Source organism: Harpia harpyja, chromosome 8 (assembly GCF_026419915.1).
Source record: "Harpia harpyja isolate bHarHar1 chromosome 8, bHarHar1 primary haplotype, whole genome shotgun sequence".
In the NCBI taxonomy this organism is placed as follows: domain Eukaryota; kingdom Metazoa; phylum Chordata; class Aves; order Accipitriformes; family Accipitridae; genus Harpia; species Harpia harpyja.
The window spans coordinates 19,575,157-19,596,889 of record NC_068947.1 but is presented as its reverse complement, the minus strand read 5'-3'; the positions used below and the strand labels follow the sequence as shown (position 1 = coordinate 19,596,889).

The window sequence follows — 21,733 nt, the reverse complement described above, 5'->3', positions numbered from 1 at the left end:
ATCTTCTGAACTTACATTGGTGAGGTCTGAGGCCATTTGCACTTTTAAGTGGGGTTTCAATAGGATAAGCTTAGTCAGCCTGGAAAGGACAAATACAACTACAAAATCTGAGCAAGAACAGTCAGTAAGGTCTTGTTTACAAGAAAGCCTCTGAATAACTTTTGTGCTCAAAGTTAAAAGATTGCTTGAGTTCTTCCCTGACTCAGGACCGAATGCCAAAAATATCAGACTTAAGGGGTGATGAGAGGTTGTCAGTTGACTTCACTGGGATATGGTACCACCTTTTGCAAGCTGCTTTTTCATTCATTAATACAATGATACACCTGAAAAGAAGATGAGGGCTACACTGGAAAACACTTAAATGCGTTCTGATCTCTGGAATCAGTGGTAACCTGCAGTCTCTCCCACTGAAACGGACCTGATGCCACAGCTGTACTGAACTCTAGGTGCTGTATTTTTGTCACCTTCCGCTATTCTGGCTGTAGCATTCTCAAACAGCCCAGCCACCCAACTCAAACTAAGGGCACTCAGCACTTTTAAATCCCTGAAGAGAACTACTGTCTTTGTGGTTTGCATATAAAACTGAGAAAAATACTAGTCTTACCATTGAAGGATGATGCTTTAGGCAATGGGATACTCTATTCTGAAGTCAAATAGCTGCTCCTGAATTACAGTTAGCACCATAAGTATATGGAACATTTTAAATCATAAAGGTCTGTACTTTATATAGTAGAGATTAAGTAATTTTGAACAATATGCATGACAAATGCAAAAAAAATTCTTTAGTGACTTACACTTTTAAAATGCCCAAGACAACATTCAAAAGTAATCTGAAGCTCAGTCTCTATGCTCATGTCTTTGGTTAGGCTGAATATCATTATTATGGGTAAACAATATGATTTTTTTTTTTAAAACAGTCTTTACACAATCCAATTGAAGACAAATCTATGATGTTTTAATATTTGCTTTGTATTTCTTCTACCACTTGTGAGTTTTTCTGATTCAGTGTTTTTTTAAAAAATCAAAGCATCATTTGCTGATAAAAAAGGCATTGTAGCATATTTCCAATGTATACAGTATTTAAGTCCAGGTAAATCAGCTATAAATTAGTGTATTTCACATATAAAAATGCTCTTTGTGTTTATGTTTTAGGCCATGAACTAGTCTCAAACTGTTTAAAAGTAGGCACTTAAAACAACCTGCACTTGGCCAAAAATAATATCCATCATTTTTTGGTTACTGAATAACTCTGACAGCACTTCTCTTTGTGATATGCTTATCAGACCAATATGCACAGCTGATCATTGGGTATTATCAGCCTGACATAGAAACTGAAAATAGCTTGTGTTCCTTATTCTTCCTTATTCCCCTCATTTCAAGGAAAGGCATAACACATACTTGAAGAGAACAGTTGGAGTTTTCCCCCAGAATAAGCCCCAGCAGCTGCCTCTTCTGCTTTTGAAACAGCTTGTTGAACCATTTGCACCACTTGCACATTCTTACATGGCAAGACCCCCACTCCCACGTGCTGTAACGGGCTGCAGCTGAAGCTAAGCACAGATGCTAAGCACTACTCATCAGGCACTAATGTACAGGAACTGTTTCTTCGGTTTGGTCACAGGTTGTTTAATCATGAAACATGATGGTCCGGAGTGGACAGTATTTTTCTTCATCCTGAGCCATGGCAACCCTCCCAAGTTCTTTCAACACCTGGCCATATGTGTTGATGCAGACCCTGTCCTATTTGTCCCTGAGGTGGTAATATTTGTCCCAACAGTGCTGCTGTTTCAACAGGCAGTTAATATCTGCATGAAGCCATGTAATTATTTCGCTGAGTATGCAGGGTATGGAGGGGGTGGGGGATACTGTATCGAAGTCTGTGGGGTTGGAGTATAAGGTGGAGGTAGGTCAGCTGGGTACTCCATTTCGTAGTCGTAACTGTATGGTGGTGGAGCCACTGAAATGGGAGGAAAAAGAAGACATAGTTAAAAATATTTTTTTCAGATGCAAGGCCCCCAAGTATTTTCTAGTTCACATTCAGACTTCCGTATAACTGATGTAAGATCTCCTGGCAATGCGCTGACTTCTTTTTCAGACTGTCATTATACAGTCACTTTATGTCAATGCAAGTCCTTGCTTATTGCCCTTTCTTTCACTGCTTAGCCACGTGCTCACTGACGTGTTGTGCTGGTAACAGTGTTTGAGTGGCAGTATGGCAGATGATACCAGGATGATGTGGCAGAGCTAAACTTTTCCAGGGGAGGAAGGTTAGGTTTTTATCAGATCCATTCCCTTCCACCCCCTTCAGCAGCAAAATGAGTTTATGTTGTCTCAAAATGACAGGGTAGCCAGGGCTTTCGCTGATCTCCACAGACCTCTCAAACACCCTCTGGATCCCCAGGAGATATGTGATGTGACCTGCCATGCCATGCCAAACACAGCAGCATAGCAGCATCACACCTCCCAGGGCAAACGCCGGACATCTTCCCAGGACGTTCCCAGGGCTCCGGCTGACGAAGAAGGAAGCTTTCACCCTGTTCACCCCAACGGAGACATCTGAGGAGAGCCCAGCATTTGTAAACTGGGTCAGGCATTTAGGAAGCAACAAAAATATTCACAAACAGCTGAAAACATTTTCTCAACTACTTCTAGTAACCTTAGAGAAGAAGGATTAATTCAGTGATCAAAAAGACAGTAAATGCTGCAGAATGACAGCATGGTAGGAACTGAAGGCTCCATATCAAGACCCCACTACAGTAGTCTCCACAAATTTTAAGGTCCAGAGTCTGCTCATGTCACCATGTCACTGTTAAGGTCCAGAGTCTGCTCATGTCTCTGTTTATGTCACCACGGATGCCTTCCTATCCCCTCCCTAGATGTCTCAAGCAGACTGGCAGTGAAATAGCACTTGAACAGAGAGGAAACAGAAACCTAGGATATTTGTGATGAGGGAAGAGACTCAAATCCCAGTGTGCCATGAAAAGCACTCCCTGCTCTCTGAAAACCTGGCTGTTGCTGTGGCCAAAGGAAGGGCAACCCCTCGCTTGCTATTCCTGTCCAAAACAGTAATGGCAGGGGGTAGGGTTGGTCACAAACCCTGCAGCCAAAGCCAGGTCAGTCATTAATCCAGAAGTGTTCATGACAGTGGGGAACACAGAAATCATTTCAGAGCTTCCCCATCCTCCAAAAACTGCTGCTGCTGAGACGAAGAACTGCTCAAGCTAATGTTTGCACTAGGAACCAGGACCGTGCAGAGTCAAACTGCCCGGAGGTGGAGACAGGGGTGAGTCATAGCAGGAGCAGACCTGGGGAGGAGAAGACTACAGCCCTGAAGTCTTCATTTTGCTTTTGTTTTTACAGCTTGCAGTGACTATTAGATTCTGAAGTAGCTCTTCAGCAATTCATGGTTGGGAATATTGCAGTTTTCTTTCATTGCTCATCTCTCTATGCAAAACAATGTTGTAATGATAAGGACGATGATACATGGTTTTAGTTCAACTAGAAAGTTAAGAGCATGAGGGAGAAAACAGACACTGAGAGCAGTGAATGTGATAAAGGAACACATAATAAATATTGCATAGCTCACCTATAAGTATACATAATGCACCTGGGGTTTGCTGCAACCTTTGCAACAGGAGGGAATATAAAGGCAGGGGATGTCTAAGAGTGGGATGAGGGGATTTCATCCATGAAACACCATTGCCTTTTATTACAGTGAACTCTCAAGCTATCCCAAGGCAATCGCTCCTGGGTTTGTAATTAACAATATCACTGAAGCAGAGACATAGCTGCATTGCACAAAGACCGTTATGCTGCTTCCAGGGTCAGCTCTGCTCTTCAAAAATGTGGCCACTTTCACGTGGTGGGGAGTCCAGACAAATGAGCCTTGCAGACCCCAGCTAGCTTGGTGCAGATCCACTTTCGGTGTTCCTGTACCCCAATCCTAGACTGGTGCTAGTTGACACGTGTGGTGCAGGGAGTGGCTCTGCACAGAGCTAGCTCAGGTACAGCCTGATGTACCAGTTCCCACTCATTATGGGCACAACTGCACTGGAGCAGAGCCATGGCGGGGTCCCTACTATCCCCTGGGGTGCCCCAGAGCCTGTGACAGCTTATTAGCTCAGTGCCAGATCTGACTTAGGCTCTGTGCCTCCCGTGGTGCTGCCCTGCACCTAAAAAAACATTACACCAAAGCAACGTTAACCCACAGACAAGCCTGCATTGAGCACGTCCAACACTCAGCTTTGACCAAGGCACAACAGGCATCTCTGCACCATGCTCCAAGCTCCTATCAGTTCAGGCATGGTGCCAGGTGGATGCAGGGAGCTAGCTCGGATCCAGCACTGCATGCCAGCCAGCAGTCCCTCCTGGGACACACAGCAGAGAACACTCTGCAAACACGCCTGTGTGCCTTTGTAGAAGTCATCTGGGATCCTGCAGCACCCAGCAGCGCTTGTGAGCTCTGGCCGAGTACTAGCCAGCTCAGGCTACATTAGGCTCCACGTGGCACCACTCAAAGCCTTTGAGCTATGATCCACAGACCTTATTGTCCAGGTTTTCCCCTCTTTGTGGTATGCTGGGCCTCCATTATATCGGACAATGAAAGGGAGCTGACTGCATGTGAACAAGAGCAAATACAAGAACCAGAACACAAAATAAGAATAACTGATCTGTCGCCAGAGAGCCTCTGGCACAGCGAAAGGTCTATCCTGCATAATGCAACACCACCATGAGTGAGGTCTCAACAAGCTACTACGGGCACTGCAAGCCACACAGCTGTGTGAGTATGGCACCTGGCCAGATCTCATTAGCCCACTGAGTACCTGAATAAATTAGCCCAGGCAGAGGGCTGCACTGACAAACACCGCGCACACTGAGCTGTCTTGCATTTCTCAGCAGGGAGTCATGCCATTCCCCTCCAGACTGAGAAGAGCCTGCTGCTGTATTCACATCCCACATTTACTGCGGGGCCGTAACTATCCAAAGATGCACTCCTGCCATGAACACAGGCACTCTTGCAGGGGTGTCATTTCGCTTCCTTACCTGGGTACGTGCTGATAGTGTTGATGTGCGTAGTTCGGATGACCCCTACTCGAGTCCCACGGTTGTTCTTCATGCACATGCAGATACAGATGGCAATCCCGGCAATCACTCCCATTATAAATACTATACCGAAAACAATTCCAGCTATCGCTGTGCCTCTGCAAGGAAAATGGAAACATGCGGTCAGTCTCAGCCAAATAATGTTTACAAAACAAAATTATTTTCTCAGGAGTGGCCCCCATTTGAGAAAAAAGTGCATATTGATTACTGAAAATGCTGCAAATTTTGGTCCATCAGAGCATCTGAACAGAAGAAATGAAAGATCTCCAAGACCAAAATGAGAAACTCTTTCAAAGTTGCCTTTGCCATTGTGCCAGATCACTCTGCTGATACACCGTGCATTAAATCCTTCCATTCCAGGGCCATCTGAATTTAACAACCTTTAAATATTACCAAGAATAATTTCTTCCCTTTACTCTCATCACACAAGACTTTTTTTTCCTAAAGGCATTAGTATGATTTCTTTTGAAAAGAAAGAGTAAGTTATCCCCAGTAATATATTCCAGAAGAATCCTGAAGTGCCTGCATGCTGTGCTTCCACAGGAATGGTATGGTGATTGTTTTATCTTAGGTCAGAAAGTCCTGCTGTGCTTGAGAACACAGGTTAAGGAGAGCCTCCTCTTCTTGAGGATGAGCAGCAAGAAGCAAAGTGAATGCCCGCTCTTTCACACATGTGCTGCCACAGCCAGCACAAGTATTTGAGGCTTAAACAACTTCTTTTAAAATGGTCCAGAGGAAAGAATTTAGCTCAGCCCCTGAAGTAATGAATCAGACTTTCCTTGAAATTATATAGAGAAAGGGAAAAAAGCCTTATTGCACTGACACACAGGAGAAAAACCTCACCAAGAGGCACTGAAGAGCTCCCAATAATACTGAGGGCAAAATCAGCCTTTCTGATGAACCCTAGTTCACTCAGGTTTGTTGTCAGGCACAGGCAGTGCAGCACATGTTATATGAAAGATGGTATTTATAGCCTATCCTTTTACAAAAAAACCCCAGTGACTTGCCAGAAATATTCTTACTCTCTGCAACACATCCTCCAGCAAAGATTTCAAATAGCAACCTTGCTAGCAACTTTTTAACTGGACATTTTAATCAATCCAAACTGATAGTTTGTGAACATGAATAAGCTACACTAGGAATTATTGCAATGTAGAGAATAAAACAGGCAGTGCAATACTACAAAGACAAATATTAAAAGGAGTCTAAACCATAGTTTAGCTTCCCCATACAAGCATGGGTACACATAGCAGGCCTGATTTTCAAAATGCTGATAAGCCTGTTGGCTTCCAAAAAGTCAGCAAGTCAGGATGGTCTCAATATTTGAAAAATCAGACCTTCTATTTAGAACCTAAATATGAATTTAAGAGCTTGTTTTTAGGCCCCAACTTTTCAGGAACTTGGCCAAGACTGCAGTACAATTACTGAATTGTATAGCATAAGTAAACACAGACAATTTGCTGTCTTACTAAAATACACTGCCAGGGAACTAAATTGCTCTCTGCTGTTACGTAGCAATGAATGAAGAGTGTGTAGGTGTGACGGTCTGACAAATTATAGTCAATGTCTCAAACATTCGTTAAAGAACTTTGGTGGAGAAAACGGCCTCTGTAAAAATGCTGGAGTTTTGTGAACAGGACAATGTGGCCGGAGGAGAGGGCCCCACAGAGGGTGGGACCGCGCTTCTCCAAAGCCGCAATTCCTTATCTTAAGTGACCAGGAGAAGGAGCACAGCGTGTGCGCCTGGAGGAGGAGGCCCCATGGAAGATGGGACTCTGCTTCTATCTTAAGCGGTCATGCCAGCAGGAAAAGAGAGGCAGCTCCACAATGAACCCCCCCCCAAAGCTCACCGACCGATTCCAGAGAACCCCGGGAATGGGAACTGCGCATGTGAAGACCATCGACTAACACGCTATAGAAGAAGGGAGAACGAGTTCTCAGTGCGCGCCCTCCGGAACTGGATCTCTATGCCGGCTGGACCAACGCTGGACCCAGGACTGGTGAAACCCTTTTCTTCTCTCTTTCTTTCTTTCTTTCTTTCTTTCTTTCTTTCTTTCTTTCTTTCTTTCTTTCTTTCTTTCTTTCTTTCTTTCTTTCTCTCTTCCTCTCTCTCCCTCTTTTCCTTCTCTCTTTTCCACAGTCCCTACACCTCATCCTTTTAAACATAAACCATTGACCAAGTCTGAGACTAGGAGTGGATCTAGCCGCCCCTGGGCTCCTCTTTGAGAAGGAGTCCAGAAAGCAAGGGGGTCTGCTCTGAACCTCGTGACTCAACGGGAGGGCTCTCCTTCTGATACATTTCATGTTCCTTTTTCCATTTCTTTTTCTACACCTCCCTTCTCTTTTCAAACAGCGGCTTAATGACATGTTGCAAGGTTCATATTGATAAGTTCACTTGTACTTGGGCAAGGTTAGCTAGGTTGAATAAATGTTGATTGTTGTTTGAACTCCCCTGGTGTCGTTTCACCTTAATTCTGACAAAGGAAATCCACGAACCTGAGTTGCTCCAACTTTGGGACACGACAGCAGGGAGAGTAAACCTGTTAATATTTTGCAGAATATATAAAGGCCTAATTTACAAAACCCCAACTCATGGCAGCAAGCACCTGGCTGTAAAACCAGTAGCTTGAAACACTGATGTGATCAAGTGCTTTGGTATTAACCACCATGAGTAACTGAGAAACACCTCCCCACCCCCTCCACATCCCCCACAGTTTGCATCTAACAAAAACAAAGTCTGATGCTCTTGGAAGATGTGACTAAGAGACCTCCAGTTTTTCCAACCTGCTCTCTCTGGGAACATTATCACTACCTTGAGAGAAACTGATGTATGAGAGAACACTTTGATTCAGGAGACCCTTTAACACAGTACTCTCTTAATTCGAGAAAGTTTTCTTGTAATATCACAATTAAAAAATCAGGCATAATGCACGGTATCCCTATTATAAACAACTGTGAATCACTACTAGTTTTGCTACATCCATTTAGGGGATGATTTGCTGTGCCCTTCACTGGGGGCACTGCATCACAGTTGCAGGGAACTCTGTTATGCTGAAATAATCCCTCTCCCAGGTGGAAGAAGCAGAACCAGCCAGCGCTGACCACTGGCCTCAGGTCCTGCATTGCATTTCTGCTTTGTACATGGTCCACTGCTGCCCAGCTCCTGCATCCCAGGTACACTCTGCCTGGCTGATCCACTCACATCTCAGAAACCACAACAGTTTCTTGCACTTCTAACCAGCTGCACCCCAAGGAAAACCCAACCTCCATCCTAAAAGCTGACAGAAGTGGGTAACACACAGCACACGATATGTTCCCAGTGCTAAATTAGAAGTTCTGTATTAATAAAGCCTATTTTAAACACAGTTTAAATAGAGTTTGTCTCAGCTGTCTCCAAAGGCAAAGGTGTTCCTTTTGTTCCAGAAGTGGTCAGCCAGACGCCATTTGATCATCTGCCCTGAGCGATGGGTTGCACTCTTCATGTGCCAGTGCCTATCGGACACCCCAGCCTCACACCCAAAGCCCACTCTCCCCTTCTGCATGAACAGCAACTGTTCCAAAGCAATATCACTCCACTAACTTCAATGATGATTCTGTGATACTTTACATAAGAAGTAAAAGTATTCATAAGGAAAGGAAAAAAGATGACAAAAGGTCTGATACCATCTTCAAAAGGAGCTTCCACCTTGCCTGAGATATTAAGCAGATACACACCTGCCAGCTTGCTTTGGGTGACAGAGCTGAGATCCAAGGACTCAGTTGCAGCCCTATAGCTTTTCCTAGTGACCCTTCAGCAGTGTTGGCTGACTGGCACTATCTTGCCTCTGCAAAGAAACAGCAGCAGGGCAAGACACAGCTGTTGAAAGGCCCTCTGCATCTGCCTGCACCTGAAATTCAAAAAAGGCTGAAGTCCACTGGCAAAACTTCCAAGTTGGAAAAGGCCTCTGAGTCTAAACACAGCTATACTGGAAAGCAAAACCCACTTCTGCCAGGCTAGCAAACCCAAGTTAGTAAGTGAAATAAGGAATATCTGCTAAAACATTCTGTTGCTGGTCCCCACTGTAGCTCCTGCTGGTATATCCGTGAACCAGAAACAAAAATGGTCACCAAAGAAAATATTCACTGGCTTAGCTTTGCTGACAAAACTGGTAAGTTCAAGTTTCACAGTTCTGAAATCAGGACAAAAAGTGGTTTAAATAGCCAGATCCACCGCTGCTTGTGGATTCAGGTTTTCACACTGCAGCGGTAAATTTAGACCACCTATGGATGGTTACGCAGAGAGCCTGAGATATGGAGCAAAAGATGTAGGTCGCTTTTTAAATCTGGTTACAGCCTGACTGAGTACCAGCAGAAAGGCACTCACTGGTCTCGGTGGGCTTCAGATCAGACCCAGTGCCACGCACGTGAAAACTGTTCCAGGAATCAAGTGTTTGAGTTGAAAAGGATCTGTTTGAGAGGACTTCAGGACATATACTCTCTTATAACAGAATATATATAACGCTATACCACCCTCTGACAGTGAGTCAAAATGTAACCCATCCTAATTCAGAGACCCGCAGTCCCTGCCACACACAACGGCTCCCAGTAAAACTAGGAGCAGTCTGCCTCTAAACATCAGGCTGCACCTTCTCAGCACCAAATCCTGGCAGGACAACGGTCATGCAGTAGCTGTTCTGGGCACACAGTACAAAAATAAATACTTGTTCTTTTTGTGGAAAGCCTATGGTATGACTGGAACATATGAAGAAAAATAAGCATGTATTTTTTATAAAATGGCAAAGTTTCTCTTTGTGCTATTAGGGAATTCTTGAAAATAAATATCCTAAAAGTAAATATCCCTTATTTTATATTAAAAAATGCTTGCTTTGTCTCTCTTTCTCTTACTGATATTTTAGACTTCTCTATAGAGACACAGAGGGATACTGCGATTTTTCATGCTACCACCACCATAGAGCTGTTCAAGGGAAAGTGCCTAAGAGAAAAAGGACACTGTAAAGCAAAAGACCTAGAAACCACACAGCACAGTCACATAGCAACTAGGAAGTTTGAAATGAAGGGAAAACTTTGAAATGGAACAATGTGAAGGAAAACATTATGCAAAGTCCTTTACAGAAGCAAGGCCAATGAAGAGAAAAAGACTGCCACAGAAAAACAATGCACAGAAAAGTAAAGATGGAGAAGGGGAAAAGTAGTTTTAGTGTTGTGGAAATGTCAAGAGACATTGTCAGGGTAAAAATCAGGTATTCAAAGAAGCAGCTTTCCACCTGCTTTTAGCAACATTCTGCTGGAAAGAATATAAATCTCATTCACAGCTTAACATTTCTGGCCCAGCAGAATGCTGCGCAGGGGATCAGGCCTTTTGCTGGGTGGCACCAAGGCCTTGGCAATGCTGGAGCCAGGCAGGGCTCTCACCGCTCTTGGAGCTGGCGTGGCTGAAGTGCCTGGGACCAGAGAACCCATCCCTTGGGCAAACTGGTAACTTGGGTATTTTACACAAGTGGCAAAGGTGTCACCAGTGGTTGCTGCAGCCTGCGACAGCTAGGGTTGAGATGACTGGAGAAAAGGAGAGAGACTGAAGAGCAGCCCTGCTCCTTCAGGTCTTCATGAATGGGCATGGAGTTCATTTAGTGCCCCTTCCCTCTCCAAAAGGCTACTACCTTGGGAGTTAGGCAAGCAAAGTGGATGTCAAACTTGCTCAAGACAAATACTGCCTCTGTGGTCATCTCCACTTTGGGGACAGTGGGTCTTGGATGCTTAAAAATCTTATGGCTCCATAGGTTAATGTCTCCTGAAGGAAGAATGATTACTGAATAAGCATCAATTTTTAAATGCATTGCCAAAATCTGGGACCCAGGTATACATGGCCTGCACCACTGTATGGCAGGGACTTTGCAGTCCGTTGGCCTCTGTTTTGCTGTCTTGGGTTCTACCCTAACTTCACACGTGGTATGGCGTGGAGCATAAAACTTTGCTGGGGAGCCTGGTTTATTAGTACAAAACTGCAAAGAAAAGAAAAAAACCTTTCAGCCAGCTTTTCCAGGAAGCCCAGAGACTGTAATGCAAAATGTTTTAATCTCACCACCACTGGGACAGTCCCTCCTGAATTTGCCCCCTCCGTCCCCACTTCCCACCCAGGGATACCCAGCAAAGTGCATGTCCCAAAAGCTCCCCACACCACTGCGGCCAAGGGATGCCGTGCAGCATGTCCCCCTGGCCTCCTCCTGCCTTTGAGGTGTCCTCAGCATGGGGGCACACGCAGGTCTGGCTCCAGTTATGGGCCAGGGCAAACCAGGCAAGGCACAGGGGGACAGATGCCCGCCAGCCCGGCCTTGCTGCACCAGAGACCTCCAGCCACGTCCCTGCATCCCAATGCTGCTTCAGCCTCTCCCCAAAACCCTCCTGCTGAGGCTTGGGTTGCCCTCCTCCCCTCACATTTGCACTCATGCCTCCACACCTGCACCTCCTCAGTGTGCCAGGACAGCCCCAGCTGCTGGCACCGTTCTCCTCTGAGGATGCTGTGGGGACAGCTTCCATTTGCATGTCCTCCCATGTCCCCACCTGGCAGTACCCCTTGGCCCCGGGTGCCTCGGAGGGAGCGGGTGCTGCCCAGCACGCTGCTGGCTGTCCCTGTGCCCCTGACTCTTCAGCTTTGGGTTGTGCAACCCTCACACTCCTGCCCTTTTTGCATTTGTTGTACTTCGCAAGCGGATGGTTTCTCTTGATTCCTGTCTTTCTTTAGCCCTTCTCCTCCCTGGAACACCTTTAAAGGCTTTCTTAAACAGGAGAAGCCAGAAAGGGCAAGTAGACAAAAAAACGCCTTGGGAAGAGCATAAGAAAAGGGAGAAAACTTTCTCTCCTGGCCTCCTTCAACAATTTGCAGCTCAGCAACTTTCTGACCCAGACAGGTTGGGTTTTTTTTTAACTGTACCACTCAGTGGATTTCTCTTCTGCAAACCTGCCCAGCCTCATCCTGAACTCATGTAAAATTTAGCATCTACAGCCTCACGTGGCAAAGAGCTCCCCAGCTTAATTATGTATCTGAAGAACTGTGTCCTCTCATCTATTCTGAACTGAATGCCCAGTAATTTCACCCGAGCCTCCTAGCTCTCAGCTCGTCAGCTACCAGCTACCCCTTCTGCACTGCCCATGATTTTACAGACCTTTACCAGCCAACTCTTCCCAATCCTGCAGGAGCCCCGTCCTACTTGGCTGTTTTGCGCACAGGGACCACTTCATGCCTCTAATCACCCCGGCCACCCCTCCTTGCACTTCTTCTCATCCTCTTCTGTTGTTGTCTGAGAGCTGCAGCAGAAGCCCATACAACAGAGACACAATAACGTTTGCTGTTCTCTTCTGTATTTTCTTCTTAAATAATCCACAGTATTATTTTAAAATCTGTTAAAAAACACAGATCTGTTTTTTCTTGACTGTCAAACAGTTGGGAACTAAGGTTTTATGGCACTATTTACCATAATACCAAGTCTCATTTCTGAGAGGCAATGTCAGCCCAGAGCCCATCGATTTGTGTGGGAGTTTGGGTTGTTTTTCCCTGCATGCATTATGTAGTGTTTATCGGCCCTGGGTTTCCTGCCATGGTGCCTGGACTCATGTCCTCTACCGGAGGACAGAGGCTAAAGCTAGCACAGGTGAACTTAAGCCGCCAGTTTTTCCAAAGCCCAGCTCATCATGTAATTCTGTATCGATTTAGAAACTATGGTTGCAGAAGTGACAGAGTCCAACACCAGAGATGCATTTATATTGGCATAAAGGTCTTTTCATCCTGTAATAGCTCACATTAGCAATTTTACAGCAATTTGACCAAGTATGGCAAGAAGTTGTTAGAAGCACGTGAAGATCAGTATGCCCACTCTGCCTTCGCTGTATTTCATTACCATATTAGTGCAAGAAAGACGTGCCATTCTCAGTCTTCACTTTGTTCAGCTGATCTCTTCCATCTCATCATCTTTCCTAATTTCCAGTACTTTTTTTAGTTCTCCAATTAATTTATTGCCGACTCTCTGTATCTATGATTTGCTGGCACTGCATCTCTAGAATAATATTAATAATAATGCATGCCATACATTCTGGAATACTACTCCTAATACTAATAAATACCCTTTAATTTTTTCCCTTTCAGGCGTTCAAAAAGAAGCTGATAAGTGATTTTTTAAAACTCATTCTCTGAGATAAAATAAAAAAAAATCAATGATCTTTGATCTTCTCATCCAGCCACTGACATTTTGAAAAAAGTACTCTTTGGGCTCTTAATCAGACTTGATGTTACTTGGAGGGAGGTGGTGTTGGGCTATTTATTTAATTTGGTTGGCAAACCCCGGTTTACTCGGACTGACAGCAGAAGCGCAGCAGGGTTGCACACCATTTTCTCCTGCCTCCACTGGAGCAGGCAGACCCATTCTGGGGGGGTTTCCTCCTCTCCATGGTTGTCCCTTTATTTTCATAAGGACAAAACCACATAGTGAGTGATCCTCTAAGAGACTGGCTTTGCTGTCCAGGGCATTTTGGCTTTACAGCTGGTGTACCTTGAGAACCCTATGGCAAAAGCGGATGGAGGAGCGACTCAGTCAGCTGGGGTACTCCATGGCTGAGCCAGCAACCTTCTCACCACAGGGAGTTTACAGCCCTGGAACGCAGACACCAGGGCAGTGTGGACTGAAAAGCCATCCAACTCAGGAATCAGTTAAATAGTCAGCTAGCTGCTGCCTCCTGTTTTAAATTAAATAATTAGTTTACAGAGTAGCAACTCAAATGGACCAGGCTTGCCTTTGAGGCTTTATTTTGCAAGTTGTACTTAGACATAATTCTGACTAGTACTTCCTTTAAATACATGTTTTACCACAGGGAGGAAGGAGATGATTGTCTGCTTCTGTAAACAAATCCCACCTGCCTGTTAAAACTGGGTACAGGCTGTACTTGGACAGTATTTCCCTTCTTTTGTTCCTACTCGGTTGTGTTTAAGGTGTGTTGTTCACGTTTAATTCCTTCCAAATAGCCTCCTCTGTGCCATTCCCTCTCTACCTTGTTGTATTTGCAAGATTATTAACTCAAGCACCCAAATATCCTGAGTAGCAGCTGCACAATGAAAAGGTAGTGGGTAATCATCCCATTCCTGACCTCCCTCATCCCAGCTCCCTGTGGGCAGATCATCACTTTGAGACTGCTCTATATTGTTAAGCTACATAATCTTGCAAAGGGTTAAAGGATAGTACATTCTGTCTTTTAGTATTGACAGTGCCTGAGCTATAGGTTACCTTCTACAGCTTGTTAAAAGGCTGCTGAGCCACTGAAGCGTAACTGTGGCACACTTGCAAAACCAGAGAGAAAATCATATAAACTGCAAACCAAAAGGATATGTAATTACAGCTTGTTCTGGTTTGGGCTATTGTTGGACAGGCTTTTCAGACAATGTGCCTTTTGAAAAATATGTAGAAATTTTATGCTTACTTCCTTTATGCCAAACCATATGCTTTTCTCCCCACCACACTGCTGGAGGTGCTCCTTGGCCAGTAGTGCTGCAAAGTGCTTCAAATAAGTGATCCTGGAAGGGGCAAAGTGGCTGCTACAGTAAAGGGAGAGTTGTGACGGGTTAACCCTGGCTGGACGCCAGGTGCCCACCAGAGCCATTCTATCACTCCCCCTCCTTCTCAGCTGGACAGGGGAGAGAAAATATAACAAAGAGCTTGTGGGTCGAGATAAGGACAGGAGAGATCACTCACCAATTACCGTCACAGGCAAAACAGACTCAGCTTGGGGAAAATTAACTCAATTTATTACAAATCAACCAGAGTAGGGTAAGGAGAAATAAAACCAAATCTCAGAACACCTTCCCTCCACCCCTCCCTTCTTCCTGGGCACAACTTCACTCCCTGATTCTCTACCAACCCCCCAGCGGCACAGGGGGACGGGGATGGGGTTTATGGTCAGTTCATCACATGTTATTTTCTGCCGCTTCATCCTCCTCAGGGGGAGGACTCATCACACTCTTCCCCTGCTCCAGCATGAGGTCCCACCCACGGGAGACAGTCCTCCATGAATTTCTCCAACGTGGGTCCTTCCCATGGGCTGCAGTTCTTCACGAACTGCTCCAGCATGGGTCCTTTCCACAGTGTGCAGTCCTTCAGGCACAGACTGCTCCAGCGTGGGTCCCCCACGGGGTCACAAGTCCTGCCAGAAAACCTGCTCCGTGGGCTCCTCTCTCCACAGATCCGCAGGTCCTGCCAGGAGCCTGCTCCAGCGCGGGGTTCCCACGGGGTCACAGCCTCCTTCGGGAACCCACCTGCTCCGGCGTGGGGTCCTCCCCGGGCTGCAGGTGGATATCTGCTCCACCGTGGACCTCCATGGACTGCAGGGGGACAGCCTGCCTCACCATGGTCTTCCCCATGGGCTGCAGGGGAATCTCTGCTCCGGCGCCTGGAGCATCTCCTCCCCCTCCTTCTTCACTGACCTTGGTGTCCGCAGGGTTGTTTCTCTTACATGTTCTCACTCCTCTCTCCGGCTGCCGAAATACCGTCTGTCCCAACTTTTTTTCCTTCTTAAAAATGTTATCACAGAGGTGTTACCACTACCACTGATTGGCTCGGCCTTGGCCGGCGGCGGGTCCATCTTAGAGCCGGCTGGTATGGGCTCTCTCGAACACAGGGGAAGCTTCCAGCAGCTTCTTACAGAAGCCACCCCTGTAACCCCCCCCGCTACCAAAACCTTGCCACACAAAGCCAATACAAGAGTAGAGAAAGAGAGCTCTTCCTCTAGCTGGTTCCCAAACTGCTTCCCCTGCCTGTGTACAATAGGCCTGAGATCCTCCCGCCGCCCTAGACAGTAGGGATGGAGGGAGGGATGGCATTGCTTCCATCCTGCTAAAGACTCAGTGCAGGGCTGGCTCAGAAATAATTTTATGGGCAGAGGGAATGACGCATGAAATATAGCTGGGAGGTGAATGCCGCAATAAAGCAAGCACAATACTTAATACACAGTGGTGTTATTAACTGATCACGGCTAAGCAAATACATTTTGGTCAGTCCCAGCCTGTCCAGCATTTTCATCAGACTAATACAAGCACACATGCAGATGCTGGTTTTGTAACATTGAGTCTATCTGTCTGGCAGTTCAAAAATTTCAGAACATTGCCAGAATGTGAAAAAAAAAACCCCAAACAAAACCAACAATGCATATTTAAATTAAAACAAGAGATTAAAAAAAGTCAGAAATACAGAAGTAATGGGGGAGAAGCTTTTTTTTGACCTTTTATGTGAAAGAATTCTGATTAAGATATTGCAAGGTTTCCAGTTACCACTTTTCACTCTCATGCTCTCCTGCTGCTTCTCTGTCCTTGTTTTGTAGCAGCTCCTCTCACCCCACCTTTCCCTCTCAGACATCTTGTGCTGTTCCCTGCAGTCATGACCTTCCCCGCTCTGTAATGTGCTTCACATGCTTCCCTGGAAAGGAAAGAGAAGCCATAATGCAATTTCCACTTTCCAAAACGTTCCTCATTGTGCTCACGAATCCAAAGCCCAACCTGATGCTGACTTAAATAGAAAATTACGGCACAATTGTCCCTAATGTAGCCTTTGCTTTAATTTAGGGATTTTTATTCTTTTTAGGCCTGCAGTTTGCATTGCTGGCTGAGACTGCTATTTAAAACACTTTCTGAATCAACAGCAATGGGAGAGGCTGAAATTGCTGCCCAACTTCGGCCCTTTGACCATCAAAGAGCGAGAGGTCAGGACAATATGGTGGGCTTCCAAGACCACAAAGTTAGTAAGCCCCACTAACAGCTCACTTCTGGCAGCCACGTTACTGGGTATAAACACTTCGGAGAATCCCAGGAATATTCTCTTTCTGGTAATTCTTAACATACTCTTTCTGACAGTGATTTTATTTATACCAGCTTCTGCAAACACTTGACTTTGCACACTACATGAGCTCAGCGCAGGAGAATCCCACATCTCCCCTCCCGGGAAGCTCTTCCTGTAGGAGCCTGACTTACTATTGTGACTTTTGGACCTCTTGCCTATCAGATCCTGAAATCTCTGAGCTATTGACCGTCAAACCTGCCTAGTTTTTACCCAGGCATGCATCTAGATTGTATTTTTCCCCAGCCTGAAGCCAAGCCTGTAAAGTCACAGCTACCGTAAAGGTTGATAGTTTGGCACCTTTTAGGATGCCTGCTGCCTGCTTTGTGCCTGCAACAAACCCCGAAGCCAGCCATGCATGATGTGATTTTGATGTGCCAGGGAACATCCTGCACAGGGCTGGTTTTTGGTCAGTGAAACAAGTGAGCAGACACTACGGGACAGGGCTGTTAACTCTTGCTCCATGAGCCAGAGGAGCACCAAGGCAGGATAGAGGTGACCCACAGATTAATTAATTTTAAAAGAGAAAGAATCCCGATGGCTGTAATTAAAAAGAGCAGTTCCTCACTATTTCCAAGGCAATAGGCTAAACAGAGCAGTAAATGCTAGATATGGAAACCAAAGGAGAGCTCTGCCATGCTCCAGGGCATCTTCTGTGTCCTCCCTTCGTTTTCTTGCTGTTGGCCTTGATGTCTGCCTTCATAGTTTCACACCACTCTGCCCATTCCAATCAACTTCATTTGTACAGTGAAGGGTGGTCCTTACTGCATTTAATTTTCTCCACATAAGACTGTCTCTTTCTCAACAGCCTTGTGTGTGCCATCTAGCCACTACCCCAAGGACTGCAGCACGAGCTGTAGCTGCTGGCAGAGCTGTGAGCTAACCATCCTCTGCTGCCACAATTCCTTTAGCTGGAACAAAGAAAACAATGAAAGAGAATGAACTGGTTGATGGCAGAAAACCCTCTGCCCCTTAACATGACAACCACACCTTTTTACTGCAGTTTCTGAAAAATAACAATAAAACCAACAACAAAAATAGTAGTAGCACCCTCCTCGCTGTGTTTCATTTGGGTGGCAGAGTGAAAGAGGATAGGCATCAGGGTGACTTTCCTGAGGTGTTAAGAGCTGGGACCTGCTTCCTGGACAAAGCATCCTCCAGGCATTTCACAGAAGTGCTCATGCTGGCATAGCAGAGACCAGGGTCGGGTGGCTCAGGAGGGCAGCGCTGGAAAAGACTTCACCTGCCCGTTCCTGATGGCAGCACAAACTCATACCAAACTCAGCTGACCATGTATCTCTGGCTGAAACTCAAGGACTGAGTGAATCGAGGTAAAACCACGTTACTTCCCTGCCAGTTAAATCCTTACCGTGACAGGGCTGTCTTTGAGAAGCAAAATGCCACTGAATATAATTCTAAGACAATGTTATTTGGTTTGCTAATGAGAAACCTGTTTGTATCATGTAAACGTGGCTCTTCTAGGCCGCAACCCTGGGCTTTCTTGGTTCCCCCCATGGGCTCCCAAAGAAGGCGATGGTTCAAGCATTCAGTCTCAGAGTACTCTAATGGAGGCAAAAGTCCAAACTTGTTATCTTGCATTCAGTCCATGCTTCATATAAAATTGCATGTTGCTGACTCAAGATTTCCTTCCCAATTATGCAAAAGTTGAGGCCAAGAGAAACATTTTTTTCCTTCTTGGTGGTCAGCTCTGAAGACAAAAGTAACCTAGATGCCAATCTATTAGCTTATGTAAATTGCGAAGTAAGACATACTTTTAATATTGAAAGATTTCTGCCTAGATGAAGTGTAGCCCCTAAATAAACACTTGGTGAATCATTGCAAAGAAGTGCACTATCAGCTCCCAACAGAGACAGCACAAGCCAAATATGAGTTTTCAGAGGAATGAAGACCACAGAGTGCAGAGGGATAAGCCACCAAGCAAATGCCACAGACCAGATATTACAAAACTGACTGTAGCTCTTTCTTGTGCAAACTGAACTGGAAAAGCATCATGGAGACCCTCATTCCTGAAATGCTCCCTGCTCATTCAGCCCATTTTTCAGGAGTCCATCATTCTTCATCAAGGGGGATCACAGATCTTCCTCTGGCATCCTAGGATATATCCTCATCATCTGTTTAAAAGTTGCATGGGACCTCAGATCATCCAGAGTAACTTCTTTTCAGGAACACAGTTTCTTCAGAAATTGCCTCTCTCTCAAATAAGTACTGTCTTGGGAGAGATCAGTAGACACCCGAATGCAGCAATGCCAGGAGCGCAAACCGTATTTATCCACAACATCACTGGAAAAGCATCTGAAGAGTATAAACAAATTGGAGGCTTTGGCTGAACCCGCACCTTCTGGAAAGACCAGCAAATGCTCCTGCTCCTTTTAATGGAATGTCATGTGGACACCAGCACCATGAGGGAAGGAGCACCAGGACCCACTCGCTGAAGAAGTGTCAGGGCTGGTGCCAGTTACCTGGTGACAACATCTGCAACTAGAAAACAGCTTTGATGGTGAAAAGCTAAGCCCCTTCCAGTTCCTGCAAAGCTCAATGCACGTGACATGCAATTCATGGTCCTTTCCTAACTAATAGTATTGTTTCAGTTGTACTCTTTCACTGGCATTAGTGAGTTATAAATTACTCCTGGAGCAGAAGCTTATTAACTCTTCTCTCTTTTTTTTATTCTTGGAGATTGAGGGAGGAAGAAGGTAAGAATTTTGTCATTTTATGCAACAAAGAAGAGGAAGATTGTAACCAAAAATCCTTTTTCACAACAACGACAAAGTGAAAATAACATAGAATAAGACAAAGCAATAAAATACCTGAAAATGAACAGATGCCTGCAAACAACACTACTTATGGACCTAAAAAAAAAAGGTTTTTGACTTCTTCAGAAATCTAATTCTCAGAACAAAAACTGTGGCCCCAAAATGCATTTATGGTTTATTAAAATTCATCTCAAATTGGAAGATTTTACTGCTTTTAGAATTCTGTCTGTTATACAGACAAATGAAAAAGATGTAGCGTTTTTTTGGACATTGAAGAATCTGAAGATCTGTGAGAAAAAGTCTGCATTAACAGCTTAAAAACCCAGCGTCATAAATTATTTGATTGTATTTTAAAAAGAAAATCATAAATTATGTGCATTGCCTGCATAACAGTGCAATAGCTTATTAAAAAGGCAGTGCAAGCTAGTACTGTATATTTTGAGCCTAAATAAATCTATCTGGGCTTTGAATTATCCAGCATAGGGATTTTTCCCTCATATCTTCCAATAAAAATAGTAAGACACTGAGAGTTTAATTTTAGAAATTCTGGAGCAGAGTGAAAGAAAAAAAAATGTTTTTCATCTTCTCTTTCCATCTCCTTTTTCTAATGTACTTTAATATTCAACTCTTACCCCTGTGAAAGCAATAAAAGAGCCTCTTCTGCATTCTTTTCTGCATCAGATTTATAGCACCCATTTCATTTTTCTTCCTCATTCTCTCTTCCTAGGTGCTGCGTCAGAGCTTATGAGGACCACAAGGACCCACTGAGCCTAAGCCAGTCGACATTCTGGCTCTAAGTCACCATTTGCAAAAACCTACAATGAACTTGAAAGTATTTACATAAGTCTTTGCAGGATTCAAACCTTATTATGTAGCATAAGCAAATTATGGTTTTAGTGGTTTGGAATACCCTCATTAAGCATGCATGAAGCGCCATTTACAAATGTAAAAGGAGTTAAGTGCTCGGGTATATGAATCATAAAAAGGACTGTGAGTCAGAAAACTGAAAAAAACCTGAAAATTAAACTGTAGTTACAAAAACATGCTGTGGCTTTTAGAGGTTCCATAAAATGGTGAAAGTCGCTTTATCTGAAGGCAGCTATGCTGAGGATGCAGAAGTCACTGCACGATAAAAATGTGTGCACACGCTACATTAAGTAACGTTGAGCTAGATTTGACCTCTTCCACCCTCAGGAGCTGTTTGGGGCTGGAGAAGAGCCAGTTACTGATGAATCAGCAATAACTTCCCTTCCAAGTGCATGAAATCCTTGCTCATCTGCCTGCACGGCCTGGACGAAGGACCAGGAAACCCCACCAAGCAGTGAGGGAGAGCAGACTGAGGACCCAGTCCCTTCCTCCCCTTTCCCAGGAGACAGGACATTGCTTATTCCTGTAGAGCTGTGCAGAAGAGACAGTCCTTTGCCCTGGTCCTTTCCTCGCAGTTTCAGTGTCACTTTACCTTGCTTTTTACACTAATGAGATGTAGCAAATAAAGTGGCCTGATTTCTTTAGGCACAGAGCCCAATGCCTTTTCCCTCTCATGCACGGAAGGTGAGAAGTGCTTTCCCAAAGAGCCTCGCTTGGAAACTTCAGGAATGAACTTAAACATATGCTTAGGTTTAAATATCACATTCCCAATGAAGTCAACAGACTTTGCTGAATAAAAGCCTAAATCCTCTGTCTGTCGGACAATTAAAATGTTATCCTTCCATTTTAGTTTTGCCTAAGGTAATAGTTTTGACGCTCACTCAACTACTTGAAAAGAAATGCTCTGCTCCCTCCTTTTGGAAACACAAGGAAGCTTGGCAGAAGGCTCTCCCGTGCTGTGATTATCACATCTGACAGTAGTTAAACACAAGCGGGAACACCAAAGCGCAGCCAACCTTCAGGTGTCCTTTGCCATACTGCACGCTCTAGTAGGTTCATGCTCTTTAACAGGGCTGAGCGTTCGTCATGGCTCTGTGAAACAACAGCAGCATCCACAAGCCA

General features: G+C 44.9%; 1 protein-coding gene across 1 annotated transcript in view; it reads right to left on the bottom strand.

The window, feature by feature from the left end:
- Positions 1 to 933: 933 nt before the first annotated feature.
- Positions 934 to 21,733, bottom strand: part of CYYR1 (cysteine and tyrosine rich 1) — a 63,027-nt gene continuing 42,227 nt past the window's right edge. The window contains exons 3-4 of the mRNA XM_052794872.1: positions 5,044 to 5,201; positions 934 to 1,957 (exon numbers count right to left, since the gene is read on the bottom strand). Coding sequence (XP_052650832.1) covers positions 1,824 to 1,957; positions 5,044 to 5,201 — 292 coding nt within the window. The 3' untranslated portion in view covers positions 934 to 1,823. The remainder of the gene's footprint in view (positions 1,958 to 5,043; positions 5,202 to 21,733) is intronic.